This window comes from Cetorhinus maximus, chromosome 31 (genome assembly GCF_964194155.1).
Source record: "Cetorhinus maximus chromosome 31, sCetMax3.hap1.1, whole genome shotgun sequence".
Taxonomy (NCBI): Eukaryota; Metazoa; Chordata; class Chondrichthyes; order Lamniformes; family Cetorhinidae; genus Cetorhinus; species Cetorhinus maximus.
Window position 1 is genome coordinate 15,942,387 of NC_135909.1, and position 15,730 is coordinate 15,958,116.

General features: G+C 45.5%; 2 protein-coding genes and 2 non-coding genes across 6 annotated transcripts in view; 1 reads left to right on the forward strand and 3 right to left on the reverse strand.

Moving 5' to 3' along the window:
• LOC144670298 (uncharacterized) overlaps window positions 1-15,730 on the forward strand; it is a 940,207-nt gene that overhangs the window by 914,522 nt on the left and 9,955 nt on the right. Inside the window, exon 1 of one of the 3 annotated variants that reach the window (XM_078532789.1) lies at window positions 15,283-15,370. The exons of the other annotated variants lie outside the window; for them this stretch is intronic. The gene's annotated coding sequence lies outside the window, so the exon portion shown is untranslated. Of the gene's footprint in view, window positions 1-15,282; window positions 15,371-15,730 lie in introns of those variants that run through there. 3 annotated transcript variants of the gene reach the window in all.
• Window positions 4,956-5,624, reverse strand: LOC144670453 (histone H1.5-like). Its single transcript, XM_078532947.1, has one exon. It carries the CDS (start codon window positions 5,622-5,624, stop codon window positions 4,956-4,958), a length of 669 nt encoding a protein of 222 aa, XP_078389073.1.
• trnat-agu (transfer RNA threonine (anticodon AGU)) lies at window positions 9,431-9,504 on the reverse strand. Its single transcript has one exon. It is a non-coding gene; the product is annotated as a tRNA-Thr (tRNA).
• Window positions 10,407-10,478, reverse strand: trnaw-cca (transfer RNA tryptophan (anticodon CCA)). Its single transcript has one exon. It is a non-coding gene; the product is annotated as a tRNA-Trp (tRNA).

The window sequence follows — 15,730 nt, forward strand, 5'->3', positions numbered from 1 at the left end:
ATGATGTAGGGTGTCAGAGGAATCACGGATGTAGGTGGGAACGGACTGGACAAGGGGAGAGAGAATGGAGTCAAGATAGCAAGAAATGAGTTCTGTGGGGCAGGAACAGGCTGACATGATCGGTCTGCCGGGACAGTCCTGTTTGTGGATTTTGGGTAGGAGGTAGAAGCGGGCCGTCTGAGTTTGGGAGACTATCAGGTTGGAAGCTGTGGAAGGAAGATCTCCAGAGGAGATGAGGTCAGTAACAGTCCTGGAAACACTGGCTTGATGTTTAGTGGTGGGGTCATAGTCCAAGGGTGGTAGGAGGAAGTGTCTTTGAGTTGATGCTCAGCCTCTGCGAGGTAGAGGTCAGTGCGCCAGACAACAACAGCACCACCCTTGTCAGCGGGTTTGATGACAATGTCAGAGTTGGACCTGAGAGAACGAAGTGCAGAAAGTTCAGAGAGAGATAGGTTAGAGTGGGTGAGAGGAGCAGAGAAATTGAGACGACTAATGTCAAGCCAACAGTTCTCAATCAAAAGATCAAGAGAAGCTAAGAATCCAGAGGGAGGGGTCCAGGTGGAGGGAGAATATTGGAGGCAGGTAAAAGGATCCATTGAATGGGGAGAGGACTCCTGCCCAAAGAAGTGAGCACGGAGACGAAGGCAGCGGTAGAAGAGTTCAGCATCGTGCCAAGCCTGAGATTCATTGAGATGAGGGCATGAGGGTCTGAAACTAAGTCCTTTGCTGAGCACTGAACGTTCAGCGACGGAGAGGGGAAGGTCAGGGGTATGGTGAATACACGGCCGGGGCTGCCATTGGAAGACGGGATGGGGACAGAGGGACAGGCAAGGGTTGAGGGTCCTGGATGGGTGTTGGTGTCAATGAGTTGTTGGAGCTTGCGTTCCTTTGCACCTGAAAGAAAGAGACAATGTTTCTTGTTGAGGCGTCGGATGAGACGAAGAATAAAATGAAACTGGGGATATGCGCAGCAAAAAAAAGAGTGCGGCGGTGCTGCTGGAGGGAGAGGTCGAGTGTGTTCATATGGCGGTGCATGGCACTGAGTGTAGATCTCAGAATGCAATGAGAACAGCAGTCCGAGAAGCGTTGTATGTCCCGGGGATACCTTTAATCCTGGGTGGGTTTGAAACATAAGGGATGGAACTTCAGTTGAAATCCACATGGGGTAAGTCGGAGACGGAGACAGTAATTGAGGAAGGAAATATGGCTGTGGAAGCGAGTTTTGGTAAACACCTTGTCAAACACCAGGAGAGAAATGGAATGCAATGAAGGTGAACAAGGCAAGAGAGAGATACGAAAATCCTGTCGGAGAGAAGAGCAAAACTTATTCAAGGTAGGCATTCCTTGAAGAGAAGTGGCAGTCAATTAAACACTAAGATAAAAGCAAAAAACTGCGGATGCTGGAAATCCAAAACAAATACCTGGAAAATCTCAGAAAGTCTGGCAGCATCTGCAGAGTGGAGCACAGTTAACGTTTAGAGTCTGAATGACCCTTCAGCAGAACTAAGTAATAATAGAAGAGAGATGAAATATAAGCTGGTTTAAGGGGCGTGGGTAGGACAAGTAGAGCCAGTGATAGGCGGAGATAACAAAAAGATATCACAGACTAAAGGGCAAGGAGTTGTTGAAGGTGGTGATATTATCTAAAGAATATGCTAATTAAGGGCAGAAAGCAGGACAAGCAAGGTACAGATAGCCCTAGTGGGGGTGGGGTGAAGGAATCGAAAAAGGCTAAAAGGTAGAGATAAAACAATGGATGGAAATATATTTTAAAATAATGGAAATAGGTGGGAAAAGAAAAATCTATATAAATTATTGGGGGAAAAGGGGGGGGGGATCGGAAAGGGGGTGGGGATGGAGAAGAGAGTTCATGATCTAAAATTGTTGAACTTAATATTCAGTTCGGAAGGCTGTAAAGTGCCTAGTCGGAAGATGAGGTGCTGAATGAAAGCCCCACTCACTCACATGCACCACTAACTGACAGATGCACAATGAGTCTCAAACACTATCACAGTCAGACACAGAACGACATCAACAATCACTTTCAGTCCCAGAGACTTGCCAGAATGCACAGAATGAATCCCAGACTCTCTCACTGTAGCACGGCCTTACAAACAGTGAATGAATCCCAAACTCATGCACAGTATCAGAGTGAGTAAATCCCAAACTCGCACACATTATCAGGGGCTCTCTGTTACAGATGGCATCCCGCTTTCCCGTATAGTCTCTCTCTGTGGAGAAGGGACCCTCGCAAAACAATCAGGCGACATTCCCCGATGTATAATAAAACACTGATGAACTGGGGCTGGAGAGAGTCTTTGTAAAATGTATTTCCTGACCAAAGTAAATGGACTGATGACGGGGTGGGAGGAGGAGTGAGGGCGAGAAATCACAATCTGATTGGCCTGTTTCCATATCCAATCCTGAAATTATATACTTAGAGGCTGGTTTAGCCTTTAAACTGTCCATTCAGAGTCATATTTTCCCGATCCTTCATTAGCATAGATCTCGGAGACTGTCTATTTAATCGGCGCTCGGAAGGGGTTTGGTTTATTTCTGTGTCTGAAACTGAAGATGGTCGATGAGAAGAAACCACCTCCCAAGAAGGGAGCCAAGAAAGCCTTAAAGAAACCGGTAGCAAAGGGCTGCAAGAAGCGGCGAAAGTCGAGGAAGGAGAGTTACTCCTGACCATTTTCTGAACAGATTCACCAGTCAGAGTTACAAGGACTATTAATACAATCTGCTCGACAATCCGCCTTTTTAGACTCTGTGAGGAACCGTCCCGAACAGTAATTGGCTGCAGCCTTACGCCCAGGCAGTTGCGTCCAAAATCGAACCAATGACTTAATCCCTGGCAACTCAGGTCCTCATTGGTCGAGTTGTTTTTAATTGCCCATTTAAAAATTCCGCCTTGTTTTGCAGCCGTTTACCGACTCGACAATAGACTTCGTTCTTCCCTTTTTTGAAAATTATAAACACCATTTTTCACTATCACTCACTATTTCCTAACCCCAATGAAATTCCAGTTCATGTAACCTGTCCCGGCAATTTGTAAACCCCGCATCATCCTGGTGAATCTGCTCATTTTTGGACAGAAACACCAGTCTGTTGTTTGAACTGTGTAAAGTCAGTGCTGAATTTCCCAGGCAATAACTGAATTGTTAATATAATAATAATTGAGCATTGCTCCATACGGCACAATCAACCTTTAAAATCGCCGCTCGCTTAGAGGGCTGGAATGGGTAATAAAATAGAAACGGTGCTGGGGGCATCAGACCCCGTCCCATTGCCCTCATTCTGTGCTGTTCATTCCGATAAAGAGCGGGAACGGGAGCGGCTCGAAGCTCCCTCTGTTCCCGGTCTGAGTCTTGGCGGACATCCGTGCGAATATTGGGGTTAGGAGCAGGAGGAGGCCACTCAGCCCATCGAGCCGGATCCGCCATTCAGTGAGATCATGGATGATCTGATTGTAACCTCAACTCCACTGACGGATTGAACGGCTGAAGTCAGAGGAACCGCCGGATCCTGTCATTACTATCCGACTCATTATTCATCCAGAACAAAACCTTTCGACAATATGAAGCAGTGGAGAGACTTTTCAGTGTCAGTGCAGAATGTGCCATCCGGGTAAATAAACGAGTAAACTGAGATTCTCAGTACATTCCCCGCCAGAACAAATCAGGCACTAACATTCCCGATCACAGCCCATCCCAGCTCCCGTTCCCAGGTCTCTGCTCTCTCTGTGAGGCGGTGGGTGGCTCTTAGAAGAGCCTTTGTTGTGTGTTCGGTAGAAAGGGTCGAATGGTTTAGCCGCCGAAACCATAGAGAGTGCGGCCCTGGCGTTTCAGAGCGTACACCACATCCATGGCAGTGACCGTCTTGCGCTTGGCGTGTTCAGTGTAGGTGACCGCATCCCTGATCACATTCTCCAGGAAAACCTTCAGCACCCCGCGAGTCTCCTCATAGATCAAACCTGAGATCCGCTTGACACCGCCACGGCGAGCCAGGCGGCGGATTGCTGGTTTGGTGATGCCCTGGATATTATCACGAAGCACTTTGCGGTGCCGCTTTGCTCCGCCTTTACCCAGTCCTTTGCCTCCTTTCCCTCTGCCAGACATGATAATTCTTCACTCAGATCGCTGCTAAATATGAGAGATGAGCTGCTTCACGTTCCTCTTTTATACAGCCCGCCCCGACCTGACTGAGAAAGGAGCAGAGAGTGAGAGGCGGGGCGGGGAGGAGACTGAGTGACAGACAGAACAGAGGAATATCTATGAAAATCCAACTCCGCCTCCTCCCTGCCAGAAACGACTTTGTTTTTAAATTATCGACAATGGAAGTTAACACAGCGCTCGGCACAAAGCTTATAGATTGGAGCTTAAAATTAAACGGTTCTAAAAACCCGCAGCTTTTAAATAAAGATCTTTACAATTAAAACTCAGTAATATTCCCGCCCAAGTACAAACATTATATCCTGTCAAATCCGCCTGTTTCCACTTCTCTCCCAGCTTCTGTTCTATCCCCACACACCTCCCCTCCAGACGGGTTGAGCAGTTTACCGACACCTCACTCCAGCTGAATTAGACAAACTCATGTGTTGGGCTTTGAGTTGTAACGCGGGGTTTCTCCACCCGGGTAACTGTCTTACACACTCTCGCCCTGAATCTGTGAAAAGGGAACTGAGCAGAAACTGACAGAGCAGCTGAACAAATCTCCAGTTACAATGGGGCACGGACCCCGCTCTGTTTTATTGCAGATTGGGGGAGGGGCTGGGTATAGTGCATGTCAGTGAGATACCGGGAATTTTCAATTTAATATGAATCATTTCAGTGTGAAACCTGCTCCCAGCGCCGGGACAGGGACATTTGATTCGGGGATCAGCTCTTTCCTGAGAGACGGGGGCGGCTCTGAGAAGAGCCTTTGGGTTCAGAGGTTTACAATTTGCTCGGCTGGTTTCATTTCTTTCCTGGCGCTGCTTTCTTAGCCTTTGCTGCTTTCACTTTGGGCTTGGCCTTCGATTTATCCACTTTTTTTAAAGCCTTTCCGCCCGTGAGCTTCTTGGCGGGAGATTTTTTCTTCAGCGCTGCTTTCTTCACCACCTTTTTTGGAGTTGCCGCCTTCTTGCTGCTTGTTTTCTTGACTGTTGCTTTCTTCGCTGGGGATTTCTTGGCTGCTACTTTCCTGGCTGGAGATTTCTTAGCTGCTGGTTTCTTTGTTTTCACCTTCTTGGCCGCTGGTTTCTTGACTAAAGATTTCTTGGCTGTTGGTTTCTTCTCCTTCTTTCCCACTTTCCCCTGGGATTCCTTCTTAGGGATTTTGAAGGAGCCGGAGGCGCCCTGTCCCTTTACCTGCACCAGGGAGCCGCTCTCCACCTTCCTCCTGATACTTAGCCTGATCTGGGAGCCGAGCTTCCCCACATCGACACCGCTGCCAGACAAAGCTTTCTTTATCGCGGCCAGGGACATCCCCTTGCGATCGCTGCAACCCGCCACAATCTGGAGGATCTGTTCGCCTAACTTGGGACCAGCTGCCTTCGATCGGGAAGCCGCCTTCTTCTTCTTGGGAGGTTTGAATTGAGCGGCAGCGGCTGGAGGAGCCGTTTCGGCGGCTGCAGTATCAGTCATATCCGAGACTGTGGGGAAAATCTCTCTGACAGTCAGAACCGGATCAGAAATGAAACCAGTGGTGGCGGCTCAGAGCAACTTAAAGACAGAGAGCGGACGGGGCAGAGACAACCTGCTGTCAGCTCCCGGCTCCTCCAGCCTCTCTGTGTTTCTCTCTCCTCATAAACTCCCCAATTCCACTTCAAATTGGACATTTCAGATTCCCACACTCGCTTCCTTCTGTTAACAAAATCCGAATGTGTGTTGTCGAGAAAGGTCCATCCGAATTAAATGCAGCAATTTCGATTTAAACCCGTTTCTTTGCTGCTTTGATCGCGCCCTCTCAGCCGAGCGCTGACTTCTTCTCTGTGTTTCCACTGAAATCTTGAAATTAACGCAAACTTTGCCTTAAATTCTCTCTTCAGGGCTGAGCAGGGGAGCATCGCGATCCTATGACAGGGAAATCTTGTGATTTTATACAAGAGGGACTCGGAAACCTGGCGCTGAGGCCGGACACACAAACACAGTGACATTAGTCTAACCCGCCCGCCCCTTTAACACACTCTCGCTGATACAATGTTCACATCTACACATTGACAGGACAAACTGTGTCTTGATCCACAATCTTTCAATTCTCCTTGGACATGGGAGTGAAGCCAGTGAACTGCAGGTTGCTAATATTACATCTGTGTTCATAATGTATAGGGATAAACCCAGTAACTATGGACCAGTTAATCTAATGGTCAGGTGGGGAAATGTTGAGAGGCAATAATCTGGGATAAGATTCATTGTCACTTGGTAGAAAATGAGTTGATAAATTACAACCAGCACAGATTGGTTAACAGAATATCAGGACTGAAATAGAACCACAGGAAAGGCACGGCATTGAAAGAGGCCACTCAGCCCAATGTGTCTGTGCTGACCAAAAAAAGAAAAGAAAAACCTGCTCATTAAAATCCCACCTTCCAGCACCCGGTCCATATCCTTGCAGGTTCCAGTGCTTTAGGTGCAGATCCAGGTGCCTTTAAAATGAGTTGAGGTTTTCTGCCTCCACCACTAAGCGAGGAATCGAATTCCAAACACCCACCACCCTGTGGGTGAAGATGTTTTGCCTCATGTCCACTTCTACCAATCACCTTAAACCTGTGACCTCTGTAAATTGACCACTGTGCTCAGGAAAAAAGGACATCCCTGCCTACTCTATCCTGGCCCCTCATAGTCTTGTACACTTCAGTCAGGTCACCATCAGACTCCTCAGTTCTAAGAAAAACAACCCCAGGCTATCCTATCTTACCCCAAAGATGCATTTTTCAAGTCCTGGCAATATTCTTGTAAATCTCCTCTTTACTCTTCCCAGCGTAATAATGTCCTCCCTGTAATGTGGTGACGAGACCTGTGCACAAAATTCCAGCTGTGGCTGAACCAGTGTTTTATACAGTTCCATCATTACATCCCTGCTTTTGTGTTCTAAACCTTGTCCAATAAAGGAAAGCATTCCATATGCTTTCTTTACCACTGTATCCACCTGTCCTGCCACCTTCAGTGACCTGTGGATATGCACAAGGTATCTAACTTCCTCTACCCCTCCCAATAACCTATTTATTGTGTAGTTCCCTAGCTTTGTTTGCCTTCCCCAAATGCATTACTTCACACTTCTCTGGATTGAATTCCATCTGCCATTTTTCCGTCCGCTCAACCAAACCATTGATATAATTCTGGACACAAAAGCTATCCTTTTCACTATCAACTACAGGGCCAATTTTTGTGTCAAACTCCCCAAAGCCATCTACAAGGCACAAGTCAGGAGTGTGAAGGAATATTCTGCACTTGCCTTGATGAGTGCAGCTCCAACAACTCCCAAGAAACTTGGCACCATCCAATATAAAGCAGCCCGCTTGATTGGCACTCATTCGACAAACATTCATTCCCTCCACCACTGATTAACAGTGGCAGCAGTACGTACCATCTACAAGGTGCACTGCAGAAATTCACCAAGGCTCCTTAGGCAGCACCTTTCAACCTACAACCACTAACACCTAGAAGGACAAGGGCAGTAGATGCATGGGACATCATCAACTGGAAGTTCCCCTCCAGGCCTCTCACAATCCTGGCTTGGAAATATAACGCTGTTCCTTCAATGTCGCTAGGTCAAAATCCTGGAACTCACTCCCTAACAGCACTTTGGGTGTACCTACACCAGAGGGACAGCAGTGGTTCAAGAAGGCAGATCACCACCACCTTCTCAAGGGCAATTAAGGATTGACAATAAATTCTGGCTTAGCTAGCGACACCCACATACCAAGAATGAATAAAGAAAGGATAATATTCCAAGGTTGCATACCGCCATTGTCACATTGCAACACCGCCTTGTGCTATTCCCCAAATGTTCTGGAATGGCAGCCCAAATCCTCAGACCATTATCCTCCCTTCAGCCAACATTCTGTCCCTTGATTAAGTCCATCCTGAGAAGAGGTACTCGGCATTCCGAGTTCCTCTGCAGACATCCGGTTGCTGCTCATGGACCAAAAGGCATAAAACCTGAAATAAACCCTCTGGCACAGCCCTCTCGGCATATCTCCATTAGACCATGCAGACAATACCTGCTTCATAGATAACAATGGCGGGAAGTATAAGCAATTTCAGTGCCAGCATTCTGTGGAAATAAAGAATTCAAGATGAAACAGAATTAAAAATACTGAACAGATCCTCAGGAAGCAGGACTCAAGTCAAAGTGGAAAATTCCCATGGATTTTTAGACGAAAGCTTTAACCACTGGACAATGGCAGCTGAAATCACCCCCCTTTTATACAGTGCAAAAATGTTCCTACACTGTTTCACTTTTGGTCAAATTGTTTATAGTCAAATGAAGAGAATAAACTTTTGGAGTGAATTTGCTTCATTTATGGAAACACCAACAACCGCCAGTTGTCAATCACTCTTCCCCATCAGACCCACACACACTGACAGGAGCTTCCTGCATCCAGCACTGGCCCTGTCGCACTCACCAGCTGCTCACCCAGACCCCACTCTCACAAACACTGAACATGGCTACCCAACCCAGACTCGTCCCCTCCACACTGACAGATATAACACGGCGGTTTCTTTTGAAGAAATTGTGGCTGATTGAGGCACTTTGAAATTCCTGATTATTTGTAATGTATCCGTCACAAACCCCTTGGGATTTTCGTGGAGTGACACCTAACATCCTTCTTTGTGAAAGGCTATTTAAGTTAAATGATAATCTCTTTCGGTGAAGCAGGTTGTGAGGAGAATTCCTTGAAACGTTTACGTGCTGTCACGTTAACAACATGTAAACAATTGACACTTTTATTCACGAATGAAGTTAAACCAAATGTCCGCCCCGATGTTAGCCCAGAATATTCAGCATTTTAAACGGAGTGGGAAACAGTTTAAACACACATCTTCAGTGAGTTCTCGGGAAACAGGATTTAACAACTGATTGTTGCAGCGTTCATGCAGTCACCTGTTTTTATCTCTTCCTCTTATGAAGTTTGAATCCTCTCGCTGACCCAGTGATTTTTTTTCTTGTTCTTCCAAAATCTCGATGTCAGTTTCTGAGCTTCAACTATTAAATAGAAAAGCGCCCATCTCTTCCAGTAGAAACGCATGAGGGAGTTTCTCAGTGTGAGTGGCCAATTTCCACAAATCTCTTCTTTAGTCAAAGAAACAAAACTCTCCTTGCGTTGAAAGAGTAGAAGATAATCTATTGCACAAGGATGGACAATTTGAATCAGCAATTCGGAAGTATTCACCTGAACCAAGCCATATTTTGCACAGGTCAGCACAAAAACTTCGAAATTGGAATAAGGCTCTGGTGGGATTTGAACCCAGGATCTCCTGTTTACTAGACAGGCGCTTTAACCAACTAAGCCACAGAACCAAGATTCATTTATACGTACTTTAATCACAGATCCAAACTTCAGGAGTTCCTGGAAAATAGGATTTAGTAATTGTTTTTTTCCAGCGTTCATACAGTCACCTGCTTTAATCTCTCTTCCTCTTATTCCCCGGGATGATGTTTGAACTCTGTCACTGACCCAGTGATTTTTTTCACTTGGTCTTCCAAAATCTCCATGTCAGTGTCCAATTGTGAAATAGAATTGCGCCCATCTCTTCTGGTATCAAGAGTCTCTCAGTGTGAGTGGCCTCTTCCCCCAAATGTCTTCCTCAGTCGCAGAAACGAAACTCTGTTCTTGTGTTAAAATCTTTGCAGCTGTTCAACGATACAGGGAGAGACTATTTTAAACTACAATTCTAGAACAAAGACAGATTTCGCCCTGTTATGACGGAAGTGCGTAATCGCACAGATCAGTTTCAACGAAATAAGGCGCTGCTGGGATTTTTTTTTACAGCCAAATGCCCTTCCTGTTGCAAGTTCTCCTCATTTATCTGGGCTGGAGACTGACACCATTATACTCTGTAGCCAGGTTATTTGATGATTAACAAGTCCTGGAGTGGTATTTGAACCTAGGACCTCCAGCTTAGAGGTAGGAGAGCTATCGACTGAGCCACTCTCAGCAAGTGCTTAAAAAGGTGGTGTCTATTCACTGGAGTTTCAGCCTTGATTCTTGTGCTGAAGTCCAAGAGTGGGACTTGAACCCACAACCTTGGAATTCAGAGGCAAGAATGCTACCAAATGAGTCACAGCTGATACTGGCACAGACATCTATCGAAATTGCTTTTGAAATTAACCTGTTCGCCAAGATCCCGCAAAATGATTACAGATATAAAAGCCCATTTTTATATCTGTAATCATTTTGCCACTTGAGCAGTAAAGCTTTTTGAGCCTGACATGATTTGAACACGCAACCTTCTGATCTGGAGTCAGACGCGCTACCGTTGCGCCACAAGCCCATCCGTTGATGATGGTATCGTACTGCTCCTAGATTCGCTTCTTTACACCTTCATTATATTCCGGAGATTGGAATTTTGATTAATCCCCATTTTCCCTCCGTTCTGTCAGGTCAGTGATTAATTTAAACTGTTTTCTAGGCTGTCTGCTGTTTAAGTATTTCCCAGACATTACTCATACATTTTGCTTCTAACTTCTGCTTGATACAAAGTGCCCCGGAATATATGAAGGACAAATGCAGAACTCCACCAACTCCGAGTGACCTCGAAACAGCAACCTTGAATTTAATCGCTGAATCCACAAACCAATACCGACGCACACGCTGCTGCATTGAGCTTGTGTCAGAAACCCTGAACTCGGGTGTCACTGAGTGACGGCGACGCTTGCGGCCAACGCCGCGCACGCGCATGGGTGCGCGTCCGCCATCTTTATTGGGGGCAATGTGCAGCAAGGCGCATGCGCAGTAATCGCTGACCCTGGATTTCAAAATTCACGCTTTTCACAACCACTCCATCCGCAGCTCAGCACAAACCTCACAGACAGGGCTAGAAAGAGCAAATGGGACCCACTCTGTTCCCCCATTCTCACCCCACCCCCAATTAAAATGACATTGTGGTGCCTTTTTAAAAAAATATCAAAGGATGAAATGTCGAAAGTAATTTCTGGGGGGAGAGAGAAAGTGGGAGAGTCAGGGAAATGACCGCGGCCCCAGTGCCGGCCGCGAGGCTCAGGAAGCGGGGAATTGTTTGAAATTTCCGGCCAGCCATTTCATTAGTTCAGAAAGATGTGAAAGATATTTTCCGTCTGAAATATTTCCAGACCATGTCCCATATGATTCTCGTCAGCATGAAAATTCGCTGCGGAAATAGCGAAAGATACACATATTTGATCAGGTCATGATTTACATCACTCACACCTTAAACATGAGGTCCCTGATGAAATCACGATGACTTGGAATTTCTCCGAAAATGTCAGCTGACCTCAGGGACTGGCAGAATTGCATTACCCACGTGATTGGCGAGGCGCAACCACAGGCCCAGCTGGCGAGTGGCGCAAACTGATATCACTGCTTCTGATCTTCACCAGAACAGAGTTAGATTTAACATTGTTTAGCAAACACATCGAGAGATGTAACAATCTTATTTATTCCAAAATTCATTCAATTCCGCTTTAACACTGGGTGGCTTTAATTCTTATTCCACATATCCTTCTGAGAATTGCAATGGTCTTTATTAAAATGTGCTTTTTATGTCATTTCATGTGTTAATTCCTAAGAGCCCTTTAATTTTTGGAAGAAAAATCAGAACCTTCAGCTGCCAAGTAAGAACGTGGTTTTCAGGGAGTTCCACCAGATTTCCGTTTAAAAGGATCACGACAGGACTCAAGCCGGAAATCTTCTGAGACCTTAATCAACACCGAAGTCAGATATAGTCATACTCATGGAATGATACCTGACAGATCATGTCGCGGAGGTGGCGGCACAGTGTCAACGTCCATCACCAAAAGTGGCTCGGAACGACCAGCACAGAGCGAGCTGGCCGAGTCCTAAAGGGCATTCATGTTGACATTCACAATACAAGTATAGTATATCTACAGGCCCCCATTTATCCATTCAACACGTAACCCTTAAAATAACTCTAATAAATGGGTTGTAGGTTGATTCCCCTGGCTGGTGGGTCCAGAACCAGAGGGCACAGTGTCAGAATAAAGGCCAGGCTATTTAAGACTGAGGTGAGATGGAATTTCTTCACTCAGAGGGAGGTGAATCTTTGAAATTCTCTACCCAGGAGGTCTGAAAGCCCAGATCTGTCAACTGGAGTTAATGCCTGTGCTCTGACAGATAAATTATACAATTTCGAGTTTCCTAGTATTTTCTGGCCACATTTGCTGCTGAAAGGTGACACTTTATTTGCTGGGCAGTTTAAGGACCCTCTATGAAACTCACTCACTAAACATTCAAATGTGACAGTGTTTATTGCATGGGGCTTCCATTTATTCAGACACAGATCTGTGATAACAGTAGCTTGGGTTGGGATGTGATTCAGACCCACAGCTTTCTGATCTGAAGTTCGATGTATTCCTGTGTGACATAAGAATTTGCTAACTTTTTCTGAAGAGTGTTGTTCAATGGCATCAAGGGCGGAGATGTGACACCGATCCCTCGGCCACAGTTTTGTTTTTTGCAGTTTCTAGTAAGGGAGAACCAGTTGCAGACATGGGCGTCAAAATATGTGAATAGCTTTACCTTGTTTTCAGAGAAGGCACTAAAACATTCACCAACATCAGCAGCGCAGGACTTTACCAAATTCTGGATAAAATTGACTGTCCATCAAAGCTCCTCCGTCCTTTCATTACAACATGCACTGTACTGTACAGTTTGACAGCACCACTTCCAACAGCTACAGGGTGAAGAATGGAGTGAAATGAAGAATGGGTTGTTTCCTTGCCCCACTTTGTTTAGTATTTAATTTTCTCATGATCCTGCCCTTTGCCTTCCCTGCAGATTTCCTGCATAACAGGTCAGATAGCAAACCGTTAAATTGTCACAGTTGAAAGTGAAGGCAAAAATACAGCAGGTCTTGATCAGAGAACTCCTCTATCTGATGATACCACACTCATCGCCAACAGGGATTCTCAGCTACAGAGATTCATGGATTGTCCTTCCCATACCTGTAACTTGTTCTCCCCAGAATACTTACAGTAGAATGTATAATGTGAGGAATAAGTGTCCCGTGGCGCAGCACAGGAGCGTCACTGCTTCTCTGGGTTCGAGTCCCACTCTGGGACTTGATGGCCAAACAGGTTAATCATCAATCTGTAAATCATTCCAATACGCCTATGGCATGCAGGAAGAGATGGAGAGTCTCCTGGTTGGCAATGCTTGGTGCAGAGTTGTGCACCTCAAGTTCTTGCCACGAGTGCCCTGTTTCAGGGGGAAAACAAGCTAGCCATAGAAACAGATGTAAGCACTTCTTTTGTCTTCCTCAGACGCCACTGGACATGGTAAGAGAAACGAAGGAAGAACAAGTATAAAATGGGGATATCAAGTCAGATAATAATGCAGTTTCAGGCCAATGGCTTCTGATGAAACAATTCATACATTACTTTCGGATTGCAGCTGTTCATCTGTCTGCCATTCACACCATCATCAGACAAATCTTTCATTTCTTTACTTGTCTCTTTACCACTCCCTTTAGCCTTGCACCAGCAACTCGCTTATAATTTAAACTTTTCTGCCCTCCACACTACCTTAGAAATGATAAGACAACAGGTTATACTGGATATTGTAATGAATGACGACTCAGAATTAATTAATAATATGACAATAAATGAACATCTAGCAATAAGTGACCACAAAATGTTAATGGTACACATTCAGTTCGAGGCTAAAGGTCACACACATGTCAGTTTTCACCTTAAGTATGGCTGATAAGGATGGAATGAGTGGTAAACTGAAAACGTTAAATCCCAATCAGCATGCAAAACAAGACAGGGAACAATCGGAGACTCTCAAAGAAGTATTTAGTGCAATATGTAGCTAATACAAACCCGAAATGAACGAATACAAACGAAACTTCCCTTTAACAGTTCATGGTGATTTTTGGGGACGGGATTCCATGTTTTTAACCAGGGATTAAGAAATCGTGCTGATGTCTGTCCAAATAATTATTTACTGCTTCTTTGTGAAAATGTTGTCTCCGTTTTGCTGACGTTCTTGTATTTCTGAATGGTATTGTCACAGGGGGGACGCTGCTGTTCAAATAAACTTGGTGAATTACTGTCAGATCGTGTAGATCTGACATTTTCTGACAAATATGTATAAACTGCACTATACTGTTTCCATCTAAGGGAATAACTTTTGCTTTTCAGATAATCCTCGAGTGCAGGAGAACAAAAGAAGGGCAGCTGCCTATGTCAGGTCTTTTGGAGAAAACGGTTGAGATAAAGTTGAAAGCCTGAGCTGGTGTGTGTTTGCAGCATTTACAGTTTGTGTCCTTGTGTAAATAAAAACAATTTGAGAATGCAGATTGAAGTGTTGACTGGGCGTAATAAACTGATACAAATATTCTGTCAATAAAAGTGATTGAGTGTTGCATCAAATGCTGCCTTTTGATGTTAATGGGAATACAAATAGTAGAGAATGGTTTTGATCCAGTGATCTACTGGGCTACAGGCCGATCACGACTTAGCTGCACCATTCTGCGAGATAAGGGCTCCAGGGTACAGCCCATGAGGGTTTAGTGGTAGCTGGGCAATTTTTTTAAAGACAGTGAGTTGTGGTGATTCGGAATGCGCTGCCTGAAAGCCTCGAACTGAATGTCGGCCACTAAAACTTTGTAGTCACTTATTGCTAGATATTCATTCATTGTCATATTATTAATAGATTGTGGGTAGTTATTCATTACAATATCTGGTATAACCTGCTGTCTTGTTGTTTCGAAAGTAGCGTAGAGGGCAGGAAAGTTTAAATGACAAGCGAGTTGGTGATTCAATTGTACATTTAAAAGGGAAATGGAATACAGAAATTACAATATTTTCAGGCGGATCGGAAACTATCAGAGGAATGGGACAGGGCCCACACTCTGAGTCGAATGGCTTCTGTCTGAGTTGTTGTTGAATGAAATGGCGGACAGAAATAACCAGAATGCTCAGCGGCTCAGAAAGCGGCCTCTCGCCATCAGAAAGGCCACGGTGCGCAGGCGCAGCAAAGTCCAGTCCTCAGAAGTTTCTGTTTGCGTGGGGCATGCGCAGTGTGGCTCCTGGAAGCTGAGCCGGGGGTGACCGAGTCTCAGCGGCTCTCAGAGCCCGAATCGGAGCCGCCAGGATCGGCAGACGTGCGGCGAGGGACCTGGGCGGGCGGCACCATGAAGCCGATGGTTGTTGCAGACTGAAGGTCAGTGAGATGAAACATTGAGCTCAACAATTTCAGACCGTAAACTCCGTTCTTCATTTTGTTTCCTTTGCTTGTTTCGTTTTATTTTTTCAGTTCGCAGCTCAGCTGCTCGAGGCACAGGTTTTGTTTCTTTGCTTCTTTTCTTGCCCCATCTCCATTCCCTTTGGCCCTGGAGACTAACTTTTCTGTCCCTCAACCTCTCCTGTCTTCCACCCGGTCACAAACCTTCCTTTTGTCCTTGTCCCACACACCCCTGGTTTCCAACCTATTCCATCTCTCACTTTTCCCAGTCCTGGTGAAAGGTCACAGCTGAAACACTAACTCTGTTTTTCTCAGGACACAGATGCTGCCTCATCTGCT

What these genes read in the sequence shown, in the direction of transcription:
- LOC144670453 (XM_078532947.1), bottom strand. Translation starts at nt 5,624, where the DNA reads ATGACTGATACTGCAGCCGCCGAAACGGCTCCTCCAGCCGCTGCCGCT.